We start from the raw sequence: 14,975 nt of genomic DNA on the forward strand, positions 1-14,975 counted from the left end.
GAACAGGCTGTCGATGTAACAGTGAGAAAATACACAACATTTATAGATTGTTTGCCACCTTGTATAGGTGCAGTTCATGGCACTCTAAACAATTACAATAGTAACATCACAGCTCACCATAACAAATGAATAATGAAAAAGTATCATAATTTACTTTGTGAGAATTGCCAAAATGTGATACAGAGACACGAAGTGAGCAAATGCTATTGGAAAAAATGGCGCCAATAGACTAGCTTGACACAAGGTTGCCACAAAACTTCAATTTGTAAAAAATGGAATATCTGCAAATAACAGTAAAGTGAAGCACAGGAAAATGTAGTATTCCTGTACAGTTAGTACACGTAATTGTGTAGTATATATACATACAGTACACCCAGTGAGTGTATGAAAAGGCTCTTCCTACACGATGTAATCTGAGAGTAGGAAAAGTTATCAGAGTTTGAACACAGTCATAAATATAGAGAAGAATATTTTGAAAATAAGATCAAATTGTGGTTTGAGTGTTTTGTTTGGTATGATTATTTTTGTTGTTGTTGTTAATGTGTACATACATATAAGAATGTATAGAAGAAAAGATACAGGACCTTAGCTTCTCTGGTAGGTGTATCCCAATCCAAAATCTGATTTGATTTATAATTCATTGAAAGAAAATTTTAACTACAATTATATGTTGATTAAACTCTCTGTGTGAAATGTCAAATACATAAAAATATTTCATTTGCAACTGCAATATAATGAAGCTTCAATTTTGTCAGAGAAGTATTGGCTTTGTTTTCCAAGAATTTAATGATTAAAAGAAATCTAATTTCACATTTTAATTTAATATTTCACTTTTACACAGAAATACTCAGGATAAAGAAGCAAACACTCTATGAGATTATAATTGCATTATATAAAAAAATGTTTCATTGTTTTGAATATTTTAAAAACAGTAGCACTGTTGTAACAGAATGTCCATTCTAAATGTCTGACTGGTGTGACATTAACAAACAAGTCAAACTCTAGAAGAGTATTTATTTTCAAGCACACTATTTCTATTTTTTGATGTATAGATTTTGTTAATAAAAAAAAGGAGGGGGGGCTTCCCTGGTGGCGCAGTGGTTGAGAGTCCGCCTGCCGATGCAGGGAACACGGGTTCGTGCCCCGGTCTGGGAAGATCCCCCAAACCGCCGAGCGGCTGGGCCCGTGAGCCATGGCCGCTGAGCCTGTGCATCCAGATCCTGTGCTCCCCAACGGGAGAGGCCGCAACAGTGAGAGGCCCGTGTATCGCAAAAAAAAAAAAAAAAAAAAAAAAAAAAGGAGGAAATCACTCAGAATCTTCACTTAGCCCAGAATGAAAATAATTTAATTTCTTTATCTAAATCTGGTTATAAAAATGTAAGATTACATTTCAAGAGATAACATGTACATCCTCCAGGATGAGGTAAGTCTGATTTTTGTATGCCCTTGCTAATGAGAACAGAATTGTAAAGGGTGACCAAGAAAACACAGTATGAAGAAGATAAATATGCGGTATGATAAAAATTAATAAATAATTCCCTCATCTGAGTTAGATCCATAACCAGGACCTGTGACCCTGAAGTCAGTGATGTGATTTGGACCTGGCTTCAAGGGAGCCCACCATAGGGAAGGGCCTCCTGTATCCATTCTGGTTGTTCACTGCACAACTGTCACACCATCCATTTATTGTACATGAATTCATTCATTTACCCACTCATTTACATAACAAACAGGATTATTGAGTACAGGCCCTCCTTTCCCTAGCTGCTGACGATACCAATGCTCCTGTCCTCAAGAAGTTCAACCAAATGTAAGAGACATTGGCATGTGAATAACGAATATGAGAAATGTATACAGGATGGGACACTCAAATATATTTTGGGTGTAACAACAGAAAGATAGAATTGAAAAGGTAAATAGGGGGTTATAAAACAACCAAGATGAGGGAGAACACTCCAGGCTGAGGAAACAGCAGGTGTCAAGGTAAGACAATCCAAAGTAAAACTGTCCCTCAGGCCAGACATGGAAAGATAGAGTCATGGTGTGAGAGGCCTTATACCCATTTTAATGTTATAACATGGGGTCTCCAACTTTATTGATTTTTTTATCATGGTAAAATACGCAGAACATAAAATTTACCATGTTAACTATCTTTAAGTGCACAATTCAGCTTTAAGTACATTCAGATTGTTGTGCAACCATCACCACCATCCATCTCCAGAACTTTTTCATCTTCCCAAACTGAAACTCTGGACCCGGGAAACACTAACTCCCTACTCTCCTTTCCCCCCAGCCTCTGGCAACCACCATTCTACTTTTCGTCTCTATGTATTTGACTATTCCAGGTACCTCTTTTAAGTGGAATCATATAATATTTGTACTTTTGTGTCTGGCTTATTTCACTTAGCATCATGTCTTCAAGATTCATCCTGTTGTAGCATGTGTCAAAATTTCATCCCAAACTGTTTTGTTCATGGGTCAGTTAAATTGTTTTGAGGAAGTACCTCCAATGCATGGGTAGCATTAATGTATCACATACATGATAAAGAATACACAAAATAGATATTTTCAAAGGATAAGACTAAGAGATTAACTTATTTTTTTCTTTCATAATGAATTTTCTTGAAACCCCCCTCTGGGCTGCCTGTACCTCTGTTTGGACACTGCTGCTAGAGAACATGGAAAAGCATTGCTGAATATTAAGCAGAGGAGCAATATAGTTTGACGCTATGACCCAGCTTTCCATCAGACATTCTCCTCCTGCTGTGTGCTCTATAGTTAGTGAGGAGGGACAGGTTTCAAAGACTAGATAATTCAAATCATTAGGTTTGTATTTTTAGAGTGGAATGTTCTAGTGAATCTAAGTGTACCTCTCATTCATTGCAATTGCATATCATTCTAACTTCATTCCACATAAAACATTTTGTTGAAAAGCATAAAATAACACAGCTACTGGAAAGCACTTACTGGTCACTGTTGATTTTAAGATTGCAGGTGAATGTGTTGGTAGAATTTAAGGGTATCTTGATGTTTTGAACTATTGTTCAAAATTGTATCAAAGTCAGCCTATTCCTTAAAAACAAACCACAAAAGAGGTACTACTAAAATCTGGGGTTAGAACAACAGAGACTGCATAGTGGTTGAAAAAGCATGGACCTTGGAGTCAAGTAGACCTCAGTATAACTCTGACGTTACCGCTTACTAGTTGCGTAACGCTGGACAAGTGTCTACACCTCTTGTAACCTTAATTTTATTATCTATAAATATTTGACAATAACTCCTTAGCAAAGTTGTTAAGAGCATGAAATGATATAATGTACCCACATGCCTAGTACAGATGTTAGTTGGTATTAGTGTCATCTTTTTCAGCTATGAACCCCCAGATGGGAAAACCAATTTTATTACCTTTCTCCATGCACTAGGACACGTTTAACCCCTCTTTCTGGAATGCCCTCTTCCCCCCCAGAAAAAATCCAAACTGGATTTCAAGATTCAGATTTCAGTGTCTCTTATTTTGACATTTTAGGGGTCCAATTAAGCTCTTTCTCATCACAATTCCTATATTGATTTACTTGTGTCTCTAATATATTAATAACCACTAATTTCGGGTCAGTGCTGTGATGAGCTGACCAGTTCCCCTTCAGGAAAAAAAGGACTTCTTGCCCCACTGCTGGCAGTGTCACCAGCAGACAGCTCCTTTTCAGGAATTATCTCAGATGAGAGCACCTCTCAGGTCATGCTCCCTTTCCAAGGTGGCCCCATCCAGTAACCTGAAGGGTGATGATATAAGGGCCCAGCTTCTTCACAGCACTGTGACAAGTCCAAAGGATCATCTCATCTTCAGAACTTCCCTTAGAGTTGGCTAAGGCTTTCACTGAGACCAGATCACAGCTCAAGCTCTCTCTCTTTCTCCCTATCTTCTGCCTGTCTCTTCTCTTGCCCAGGTGGTGATCATAAGAATATTCCCTAATAAACCTCCTGCACCCAAATTTCCACCTCAGAATCTGCAACCCAGGAACCCAAACTGCAGCCTTACCTCAGGCACTTATTGCTACAATTATTGGTTCACTGCCTGTCTCACTCCATAGGCTGGGTTCACTTCTGGTTACTTTTATATTCTCAGGATCTAGTTGGTATTAACCACATATTAACTTGTTGGATAAATTCATTAAAACTGAGATTTCATTTTCTTTGGCCAAGGAACTCTATTTTCTTCTTTAATTAAATTTATTTATTTATATTCTCTATTTTTACAGAAAAAGAAGTTAGAGGAGTTAACTCAAAAATTGACTCCAATTAAATAGTGGGGAAATGGGATTGACAGAATTGTAAAAGCCAATATACCAATGATACAGATCAATATAGTTATAATGAGTTGTGGAATCGTTTTAAATTATTGAGTAAGTAGTCTTTGAGCTGAGCATCTACCATATACCAGGCACTGCTTAAGTGTTAAAATAAGACTAACTCTCTACTCCCAAGGAAAATTATGTTCAAGTGGAAGAGAGGGGCAAAATAGAATAGAAAAGCATAATTCCAGAGAGCGACAGGTAGTATGAAGGTCACTGAAAGGGATTAGAAAATACCATCCCAAAATATACCTCTCTGGCATGTTGATTACTTTGAACTGAAGGCAATTGAGAAGCAGCGGGTTCAGGAAGAGCTCTCTGCCCTCCCTGTGTCAGGAAGAGGAGAGAATTCCTATCACTGGAGATGGGGAGTTGACATCAAGATGAGTCTGTACAAACAGATCTTACTGAAATAACCCTTATGTTCCATTAGTTTCCACCATATGTTTCCTGTTCACTTCCCCACAGTTTAATACCCTTAGCTCAAACCCCCTTTTCCTTTGTCTTGCCACATTTCCACAAGTTATCACTCTTTGTTAAAATGATATATAAGCCCCTGGGTCTAACTGCTTTGGGATTCTTGCTTCTTTCTATGAAACCCTCTGTGCCATGTACAAATATTAACATCAAATAAAATGTACATGCTTTTCCTCCTGTTATGCTGTCTTTTGTAAGTTCTACTCACATGTCCCAGCCACAGAACCAAAGAGGAGAAAGGAAAAGTCTTTCCTCTTCCACACGGCTGTAGGTAGAATGGTCAGGAAGGACTCTCCCAGAAGGTGAGCAGAGATCTCAGTGATGAGAATCCATACTTGCAGATATTTGGAGGAAAAAAAATTTGGGGGTGGGGGGGGAAGTAGGTAATAAAAGGCGAGGCATTAGGTACAAAACTGACTCTAAGTTTCAGGCAGCTAAATATATACACTAAATTGCTTGTTTTTATCTGGAAAGGGGACATATTCTAATTCTTAAGAAGAGCCAAAGTTTTCCCTTGAATAAAACTGGATGGCACTGAGAGAAGTAAACAATGTCTTCATCAACTATTTCATAACAAAGACAGAAGCAGAAATCTGTGCCAACTTCTATAGTGACACTGGAGACCTAACACTGAAAAGCATTCAGGAAAGACAATTTCTGGGAGGGGCACAATGGCTCAGCATGCTTAGAGCAGCAGCTAGATGACGTGACCTTTAGGTTTTCTTCTTTACGTTAAGAGCTGGATGTCAGACAGTCAAGGTTATATTTGCTCTTAAGGGCCTCAGTCCAGGTATCATAGAGTATTCATTTCTTCTCTGACTCATTAATCAAGAAAAAAATTGTTCAGAGCAACCTGGGACAAAGGCTTTAATCATAACACTCTATTTTCCTGCTGCATTTAAGACTCACAATTTAGGCTGACTTCATAGAATTCTATTGAAATATCACCTACCTAGGTAAAGAACGACTTGTTTGCAGTATATAATTCCACTCTTTTCATTTGCAAATGTATACACCACCATCACCACCACCCACTGCTATAAAATAGGGTTTTGTGGATGCATGTTAAGTTTTATTGAGATACCAATAAATGAAACAGGCATAAAATTAAGGAAATAGTGTCAAGATATCCAAGGAAGTGGGAAATGGAGATGATTAAGCTATTACAAAAGGGCAGGTTTGCTTAACGTAATTTTGTAATTTTGTTTCCTGACATTTAAATCAAAAGATAGCATTTATTAAACACACCAGCAGAGGCATGTCACAATAATGCCAGAGAAAGAACATGAATTCCAAAGTAAAAAATTTAGCAGGTCGAGTTTTATCATAGTAGCAGAGGAATGTCATCACATCACAAAACATGTATTGCAACCCTCAGAGTGCTTTGACTTCTCATTACTAATATACCCTACAGATTAAATACCTACTAAGTCAATGAATGAGTTGCATTTAATTTTGCAAATATTTAAAGCACCTATGATCAAATCCAAGCTCTACCACCTGAAGGAGTTTAGGACATGCCACCCCCAAATTTGTTACTTTGGTACATTGATCATTTTGAGCTGAAAGCACTTGAAAAGCAGCAAATGCAGGGAGAGGCTTTCTCTGTGCTCCCTTATCTGCCTAGAGACAGATCCTCCAAAAGGAGCTCAACTGTCAACCAGGGGACGTTGACTCCTCTCACAGGACAGGAGGCTAGAAGTGACATCACAACCAGACAGACTTTGTCGCCAACTATTACGTATCCCTGCGGTTCTTCTAAGGGCCCATTCATCTTTCCTAAAATTATTTACTCTCCCCTAAGTGGCCTACATTTTTCCTCTCCTTCCCCTATTAAGGTAGTATATAAGCTCTCTAATCCTAACCTTTTTTGAGTTATTCACTTCTTTTTTCCTGTGATGCTCTCCGGCATGTAACATTCAAAATGAATACCCTTGTATACTTTGTCTCCTGTTAAGCTGCCTAATGTTTGTTTAGTTCATAGGCCCAGCTATTGAATGTAGGAGGGTAGAGGGAAAGTCATTTCTCCTTTATATACCTATGTTTTCAACTATAAAACCCCAACTGAAAAAGTGTTGGGATCAAATAACAATGCGTGAAAGCCCCTGGCTGACACGGCTTCTGGCGGATGACAGTCACGATGTCTTTCCTTCCCTCCGCTTCCCTGCCTTTCCTCTTTCCACAACCTAGTATAAAAGGAAGGCTATATCCTGAATGTAGATAACAGTCATAAGTAGCCTCCTTTTTGGGCCTGGAGCAAGTGTATAAACGGAGGCTGCATACCTTATCTACATATTTAAAAGTTGTAAGTCAAGCTGGCAAACTGTTAAATAAAATATGTTATATCCTTCCATCTTGAATAAATATACCTTCATAACAATCTGGAGGGCCAAGTTCAAGATTAGATCTCTCAGGTCCCTCAGAGTTTCATGCCAAAATTTAGCAGGAGGCCCTGGGCACAATCCCTCTCCCCAGTCATGAGGCCTGTGTCCCTACCCTTCCCTCTACCAGCTCCTCCACCCACAAAGGGCCTGGTAGGCATGGTGTGAACACCCCAGCATGATCGAGCTCCAGACACACCTCCATAACCGACTGGCCCTGGAGCCAAAGGGTGTGCCCACCAGCAACCACAGTCTGTCCTAAGGAGAAAGGGATTGGGAGGAGGTCCCATCAGGCCTTGGTGGCAGTGATTGGGACCAGTTGAACAGAAAATTCCATGGTCCCAGATGCCCTGAACTTAGTCTAGAAATGAGGTTAAGGATACCAGGCAGCCAGGAACTTTGGCCCCAAGGACTCCTCACCTGCTTGGTGGAGAGGGGGCCACAGGGGGCGCTCTAAAACTCCACCTGAAGCCAAGTCTTGCCTGGTGCTCAGGGTGATACTGCTGACAAGTTTAGCAATTCTTGCAATAAGCCACCATCACCAGAAACCAATACCCACAAAAATACTGAAGTTAATATGATTAGGGTATCAAGAAAAAGTAATTCTATGAGAAGACAGTTTTCCCTTTTCCTGTAACAACAGAAGCAAAGATGAATGTAGCTTGAGTGCTTTTCTCTCACTCATCTTTCTCCCAACTATATCACTATTTTAAGGTTCATTCCTATCTGTGCTTTAGCACATCCGAATTTTCTCTCTCCCTCTTCCTCTCCTTCCTTTCTTCCATTAGCTCATCCCTCCCTCTTGATTTCTCATTTTGTGTTTTGATCAACCCATCATTTTTATGGACAAAAAATAGAATTAGAAGCTGTGTTTGCTACCTTTAAAAAAGTTATATCTAGAGGTACATCAGTTAAATATGGAAGGAATAAATTTTCCCATTACAATGTGGTGGTAGTGGAATAGCTGAAACTTTCTTGATTTCTGGGACTCACTTTATTTGATCCAATGTGTCCTCTAAAAACTGCAAAATACCTTTACTGGAAAAGAAAGAAAGTAAAATATCATGCTTCCTTTGGGTTTCTATGCATGCAACGAGAGAGAAGTTACTTAGCTTTAACAGTGCCTTTACACTGTTAACAGTCACATTACTGATCCAAGTACTTCCCTTTTCACTAAAGGCAGGTAAAGGGGAAGGAGTTACTTTTACAGTACTCAAAGAACAGGCAGGAACAAAAAGGACTCATAGCACCAGGAGAGAAACATGCACGAACAGCTGGACAATTACTTTTTTTTTTTTTTTTTTTTTTTTGGGAACGGGGGCCTCTCCCTCTTGTGGCCTCTCCCATTGTGGAGCACAGGCTCCGTTTTGCGGTACGCGGGCCTCTCACTGTTGTGGCCTCTCCCGTTGTGGAGCACAGGCTCCGGACTCACAGGCTCAGCGGCCATGGCTCACGGACCGAGCCGCTCCGCGGCATGTGGGATCTTCGCGGACCGGGGCACGAACCCGCGTCCCCTGCATCGGCAGGCGGACTCTCAACCACTGCGCCACCAGGGTAGCCCCTGGACAATTACTTTTATTCTACCCTTCATTACCCCTTGAACAAAAATCACCAAATCTTCCAGTGTTAACAGCTCATCCTCCTCACTTACAGGTTAGTTTGTATTCTTAAAAATCATTACAAATTAACTGTTCCCATAATCTGACCAAGTCGAGCTTAGTCTTTGAGCCATTTGTCCTCATACTGCAAAATATCTTATTCCGTATAAAGTCCATGCAGGAGAGTGGTTCATTTATTGTCACCATAGTGAGAACATTTCAGGATTTCATAAAAACAACCAATCAATCCTTTCATAATGAAAATGATATGATAGCCTTTGCAAAAAAGAAAACATCGCAGACCTAACATGAATTGGAGATGCGATTTTTTGTTGTTGTGTTATCTGCAGCTGTGAGGACATTTAACCCACCCACTCTCACTCTTTCACCTGATACTAGCAAAAATATGCACTGGCCAAAATATTAACCAGAAGCTTAGCGTGGCCAAAGAGGATAAAAGTAACTGACCAACTATCTTTGTGGATTTGGGCTGCTGTTACAAAAATACCATAAACGGGTGGCTTAAACAACAAACATTTATTTTTCACAGTTTTTGCAGTGGAGAAGTCCAAGATCAAAGTTCAAGGTGCTGGTAAGGACCCCCTTCCTGGTGGACAGATGTCAGACTTTTAAAATCCTCACATGGCAGGGAGCAGAGCGGGAGAGAGCAAGATCTCTCGTGTCTTATGAGGGCACTAATCCTATTCATGTGTGCTGGCCACGATTCCAAGGGCAAAGATGGAACAGTTAACGAGAAAGATAGGGTGCCTTTCATGGACTGGCGGGGGTGGGCATGAGAGATGGGAGGGGAAATGGGTCGATAATAGACAATAAATAAGGAAACAAACAACATAATTTCAGACAGAGATAAGCCCAGTGAAGATGTTAAAATACCCTTCTCTCCCCATTCTGCACCTCCACCCCATCCCCACTTATCATCTTTGAATGACAGTGTTTTCTGACAACCTCTCCGCCCAATCCTGAATAGACCATTTCCTCCTTCTGCAGTTGCCCTGATCCCATGTCTACCTCTCGCCTGCACCTTTATTGTATTTGTTTACCTGTCTTATCTTTCCCTACGAGACTTCAGGCCCCTTTGGAGTAAAGGTCAGACACTTTTTCTTAATGATTTTGTAGTTGTTATTCCTGGCACATATTCCGTTTTTTGCACACCGTATAACATATTCAATAAACGCCAATTAACTGAACGAACCTGTTGAAGGAATAAGGATGCCACTAACTGTAGCTAGCATTGAACTATTATTGTGCAACTTGAGGCTTAGTAGGAATGACTACATTGATGTGATCACAATCTTTTACAAAGATCTTATGATAATCTCATTAGAATCATGTTCTATTGTTTAATTTAGTAGCTCTCACCCCCTGTACGATTTAAAAAATATTACAGCTTAGGATTCACACTACTAAAGCGACGTCGGTCAGAAATTGAATGAAAAAGATAAACTGTATAGTTAAGAGGTGAGCCCAGGGACACCGAAGAACGATGTAACATTTCCCAGAACCCTAGAGAACTTGCTTCCAGAGACAGAACAGTAAATTGTATTACTCAGATAGCAACACAGCACTGAAGGACAACCAACTAAATAATTTGAGGCTGCTTTCCAGTATTGGAAAGCACACTGTGACCTCACGATGGCTTTGCTTCGGGGCCATCTGTCTGAGGGCTCTAACTGGCTCAGGTCTTTATTCAGTGCCTCCCAGGGAACTGCCAGTTCCAAGGTAGGCAGAGGAAAAACTCTTGGCATTGCAATAATAAAGAGCCTCTTAAGGTGATTTAGGACTCATCTGCATGATAAAGGGTAGAGTACAGGTGAGAGAGTGCAAACCACAGAACTGATTGCTTCCAACATTAATGAGAAAATGCCTTCTATTGTTGCCAAACCAGTTACAGAAGAATCATACTAAAAGCTCTATTAGGCATTAGGTATCAGCCTTGGACTTTATTAAGAGTTACATCTTTAAAATTTTACTTATCAGGAGGTCAGCCTATCTTTACAGCTCTGATGTGCTCCTCTAGGCTCCCTGATGACTTTTCTCCAGCACAGTCAGGTCTAGGGCCATGGATTAACTCCTGCATCTTTCCTTCCACGTTCAGAGACAGGATCCAACAGAGCACAGGAAAACCACAAATCCAGTGTAGTACATAAGAAGCCTGAAGTCTTCTGCAAAGTAACCAACAAATATCTACTGTATTCTGGGTCCACAGACTTATTTTTTTTTTAAGCTAAATTTAGGAAGAGAATAGCAAAAAGTATTCCCATTTTTATTTTACTAATGGAAAATCTGGATCAAAAAGATGCTGAATTAGTGAACCTCAGAAAGAAGAAACATGTTATTAGGGGAAAAGCAGTAGGCTTTTCCTGAATTTCTTATTTGTGGTCTCTTCATCAAAAGACAGAAAAGAGTTGAAACAGATTAGTAGATTAGTAAATTTGGGCTAACACAAGGCAAGTCCTGTTCTAACATTATGGTACCCATCATTCCTAAAATTAAAAATAGCTACTATTTATGGAGTACATGGCATGTGTCAGCCAATATTCTAGGTGTTTCATGTACTTATCTAATTTCATTCTCCCAATAACACTGTGTGGTAAATATCATTATCCTATTTTCACAGATAGAGAAACAGAAGCTCAGAAATTTTAAGTGATTTGCTCAGTCTTATAGGTAGTAAACTGAAGAGCCAGGATTGGAAACCAAATACACGTGACTTTAAAATTTGCATTTTTTCCAGTTTATATATGGCCTTGAGAAAATTAATTTCAAAGCTCAAATAATACCCCTTCCCCATTAAAAAAACAACAACAACAATCTTTAAGGACAAGACTTGACTTTGCATTTTAATCCTGAGCTATCAGGATTTTTTTTAAAGCATTAACTGATAGTAGGAAGCTTTAAAGATTTAATTTAAATGCATTTAACTTACTTAATTTAATTAATTTGCATCACTAAGTCCACGCACATTTTTGTTTGTTTGTTTGTTTGTTTTTCTGCGGTACGCGGGCCTCTCACTGTTGTGGCCTCTCCAGTTGCGGAGCACAGGCTCCGGATGCGCAGGCTCAGCGGCCATGGCTCACGGGCCCAGCCGCTCCGCGGCATGTGGGATCTTCCCGGACCGGGGCACGAACCCGTTTCCCCTGCATCGGCAGGCGGACTCTCAACCACTGCGCCACCTGGGAAGCCCCCACGCACATTTTTTGAGGAAAGAGACCTTCTAAGTACAAGCTTGTCCCATTGGTCTCTCTAGCCTCATTGTAGTTTTTCAATCCAGAATGACAGCTCATGGTAGGATTATGAGAGCTTAAATACAGTGTGCCTCAAAGTGGGAGAGACAGGTTCTGGGGGATCACATAACAGGTACTGCAGTGGCTACTTAAAACGTTGCACAGCATCCACATCAAAATGATGTTTACTAGACCAAATGACCTTTGAGAGAAAGGGAGAAGTAAAAGAGAGGGTGGATGGGAAGGGAGAGCAATTCAGGGCCTGAAACAGGACATGTTATAATAACTGTGCCAATTATCTTACGACCATCACAAAATAACTGAAGTTATTTCCTCAACAGTCATTCAATCTAAGCAAGCTAAACATCTCTTACCATATCTGCATGTTATTCGATTCACTCTAAAGGAACGAACACCTATGTGATTTTCAAGAAATCCTATTATACTATCCGATGACTATAACATCCCTTATTTTCCCAGACATAATTGTAGTTTCAGGCCCCTATTTAAAATAACCACAATCACAGTTCAGTACAATTACCTAGATAGATCTCCTGGTGTGACATCTCACACCTGTCTATTGAGATAAACTATCTTTTGTAGGTTTCTAAATCATTCGCTTTCTAGTGCTTCCCACGTCTTAAATTGGGTGCAGGAGGGAGAAGAAAAGAGGGATGTAGCAGGGAAAAAAAGACATGACAATATTAAGAATAATTCAGAATTGGCTTTTTTGGTTTTTTATTTTGTTTTTGTTTTTTTCGGTACGCGGGCCTCTCACTGCTGTGGTCTCTCCCGTTGCGGAGCACAGGCTCCAGACGCGCAGGCTCAGAGGCCACGGCTCACGGGCCCAGCCGCTCCGCGGCATGTGGGATCTTCCCGGACCGGGGCACGAACCCGTGTCCCCTGCATCGGCAGGCGGACTCTCAACCACTGCGCCACCAGGGAAGCCCCGGAATTGGCTTTTTAACTAAGGAAGGACATAATAAATTTCTCCTACAATTTGTGAATTACATTTACTTTCATTTTCTTATTTTCTTACTTTCTTCCTTATAGAGGAAGGTAATGTCTGATTTTCTCCTCCGCCTCATAAATGCTTCCTTTGCAAGTGGAAGAGTAAGAGGAAAAGGGCTGGGAGCGCAGGAACCAGGGCCATGGGTTTCTTGTAGGTTACCTTGTAATTTCTGGTTGTACTCGGTCCTGTGAGACTGGCTCCTCGTCAAGGTACCAGAGTGGTCCCCAGGAACACTGCTCTCAACCACAGGGTCAGTCTTCCTTCTCTCCAGCATATAGAGCCTGGGCCTCGGGAAGGGCAGACTCTTTTTCCTGGTGCCCATAGTTTCTTTCCCGGGGGCTTCTTTGGGCTCCATCGGAGGCAGAGACCAGCTCTAGGGGCCAGCTGGCAATGGCTGGCTGCTAAAGGGCCTCAGGGTAAATGTTAAAGCCGCCAGCCTGAGGAGCTTAACTGCCCCCTTCTAACCAACCGGCTTCACTCCAGGGTTACCTAGCTTTGACTGCCCTCCACGGAGTCCCAGGGCTCCACCCCTATGAGGTCATTCTTTTTTATACCTAGAATCCAACAGGGGAAGGCTGCCACCTGTTACCTGAGAGACCTGCCGAACCGAGCTAGGCAAAGCAGGGACTGCGCTGCAACATGCTGCTGAAGCATGCTGAAGCAAACAAACATCCCATTGTGTGGGCCGAGGGCTGGGAGTCCGGGGAAAGGAAAGCGAACAAGGTGAGGCGGGAGGAGGGGAAGCGCGCGTGTGTGTACCCTGCGGCTTATGGGTTCAGTGTGGGCCGCCGGGTGTGTACAGGTGCGCTGGGACACTGCGTTGCGGTTCTGCTGCCCCGAGCCAGACGGGGCTCGGGTGTGACTCTCAGCTAGAGTGACCCACACGTGACCGCGGAGCTAGTGTGGAGCCATGAGAATTTGCATTTGCATCACAACAGTGGGGACAGGATCGTTTTTTTTTAAGGATTACTGTGTGCCCTCAAAGTCATGCTTCCGCGTTTAAACACCGAACATTCAGAGATTATTTGCTAGAAACGTACTTGCCAAACCCTGATCCGCATTCCTGAGGAAACAAGGGTTTGCACTGGAGAGAGGTTCGGCGGCAGAGGCGAGAGGAGGGAAAGGTCTAGAGCCTTTCTGATTTCTTGCTCTCCACGTGCTGCCCTAGCCTGAAATTAGACTTTTCAGTCCCAACCCCGTCCTTCTGGGTCCTGATCCTTGGGAAAATAAGCTCTGGGCCAGGGTGTGATTTCTGTAAGATCTTTTCCTGACCCTTTGGCAGATGGAGTGCCCGAGAAAGGCAGCTCACCTTAGGAAAATAAGAGGAGGGAAAATGTGTGAAACTGAGAAGAGACACTAGATAGTGGAAAGGCCTGGGGGGCGGGGAGGAGGGTTGAAAGGCAAATAGTGACGGGCCTTTCATTAGTTTTTTTGAAGTTGTTTTTCCTCGTATTTACTGAGATTTCTCAAGGGGAAAATTCTCAGAAGCTCTGGGAATGTGCCAAGTGTTTTGTATGCCCTCGTTAAAGAAAAGAGAGACCCTGAGGAGGAAAATAGATTCTTTTTTATTGCAATGGGACTGCCAAAATCTAGCTTTGTGCTGCCCACTCTGAATCATGGTTAACTCTTGTTAGACAAGGTTTATAAATGAGGAAAAAGAGGGAAAAACCATTTTTCCAACTCAGGATGTGTGGGCTGAATACAATTTGCATAATTATCTTAGAAGATAAATGACAAATCTTCACCCACTATACAGACATCTATATATAGCTTGGCATATTGAATGGCTTGTATTTAATATAATTGATAGTCTCTTTTTTTTTTTTTTTAACAAGCCCTCCCAAATACATTTAATAAATGCTTTTCAAGGCACATTCTCTGCAAATATGTAAAATCAGCTTTTTGGATTCACA

The 14,975-nt window shown here is 41.3% G+C and overlaps 1 protein-coding gene across 2 annotated transcripts in view; it reads right to left on the reverse strand.

Moving 5' to 3' along the window:
• Nucleotides 1-13,563, reverse strand: part of ARHGEF38 (Rho guanine nucleotide exchange factor 38) — a 157,568-nt gene extending 144,005 nt beyond the window's left edge. The window contains exon 1 of one of the 2 annotated variants that reach the window (XM_007452164.1): nt 13,222-13,563. In XM_007452164.1, coding sequence (XP_007452226.1) covers nt 13,222-13,417 — 196 coding nt within the window. In that variant the 5' untranslated portion in view covers nt 13,418-13,563. The remainder of the gene's footprint in view (nt 1-13,221) is intronic. The other variant, XM_007452165.1, reaches the window with a different exon arrangement.
• Between the last annotated feature and the right edge of the window lie 1,412 nt (nt 13,564-14,975).

Source organism: Lipotes vexillifer, unplaced genomic scaffold (assembly GCF_000442215.2).
Source record: "Lipotes vexillifer unplaced genomic scaffold, Lipotes_vexillifer_v1.1 scaffold22, whole genome shotgun sequence".
In the NCBI taxonomy this organism is placed as follows: Eukaryota; Metazoa; Chordata; class Mammalia; order Artiodactyla; family Lipotidae; genus Lipotes; species Lipotes vexillifer.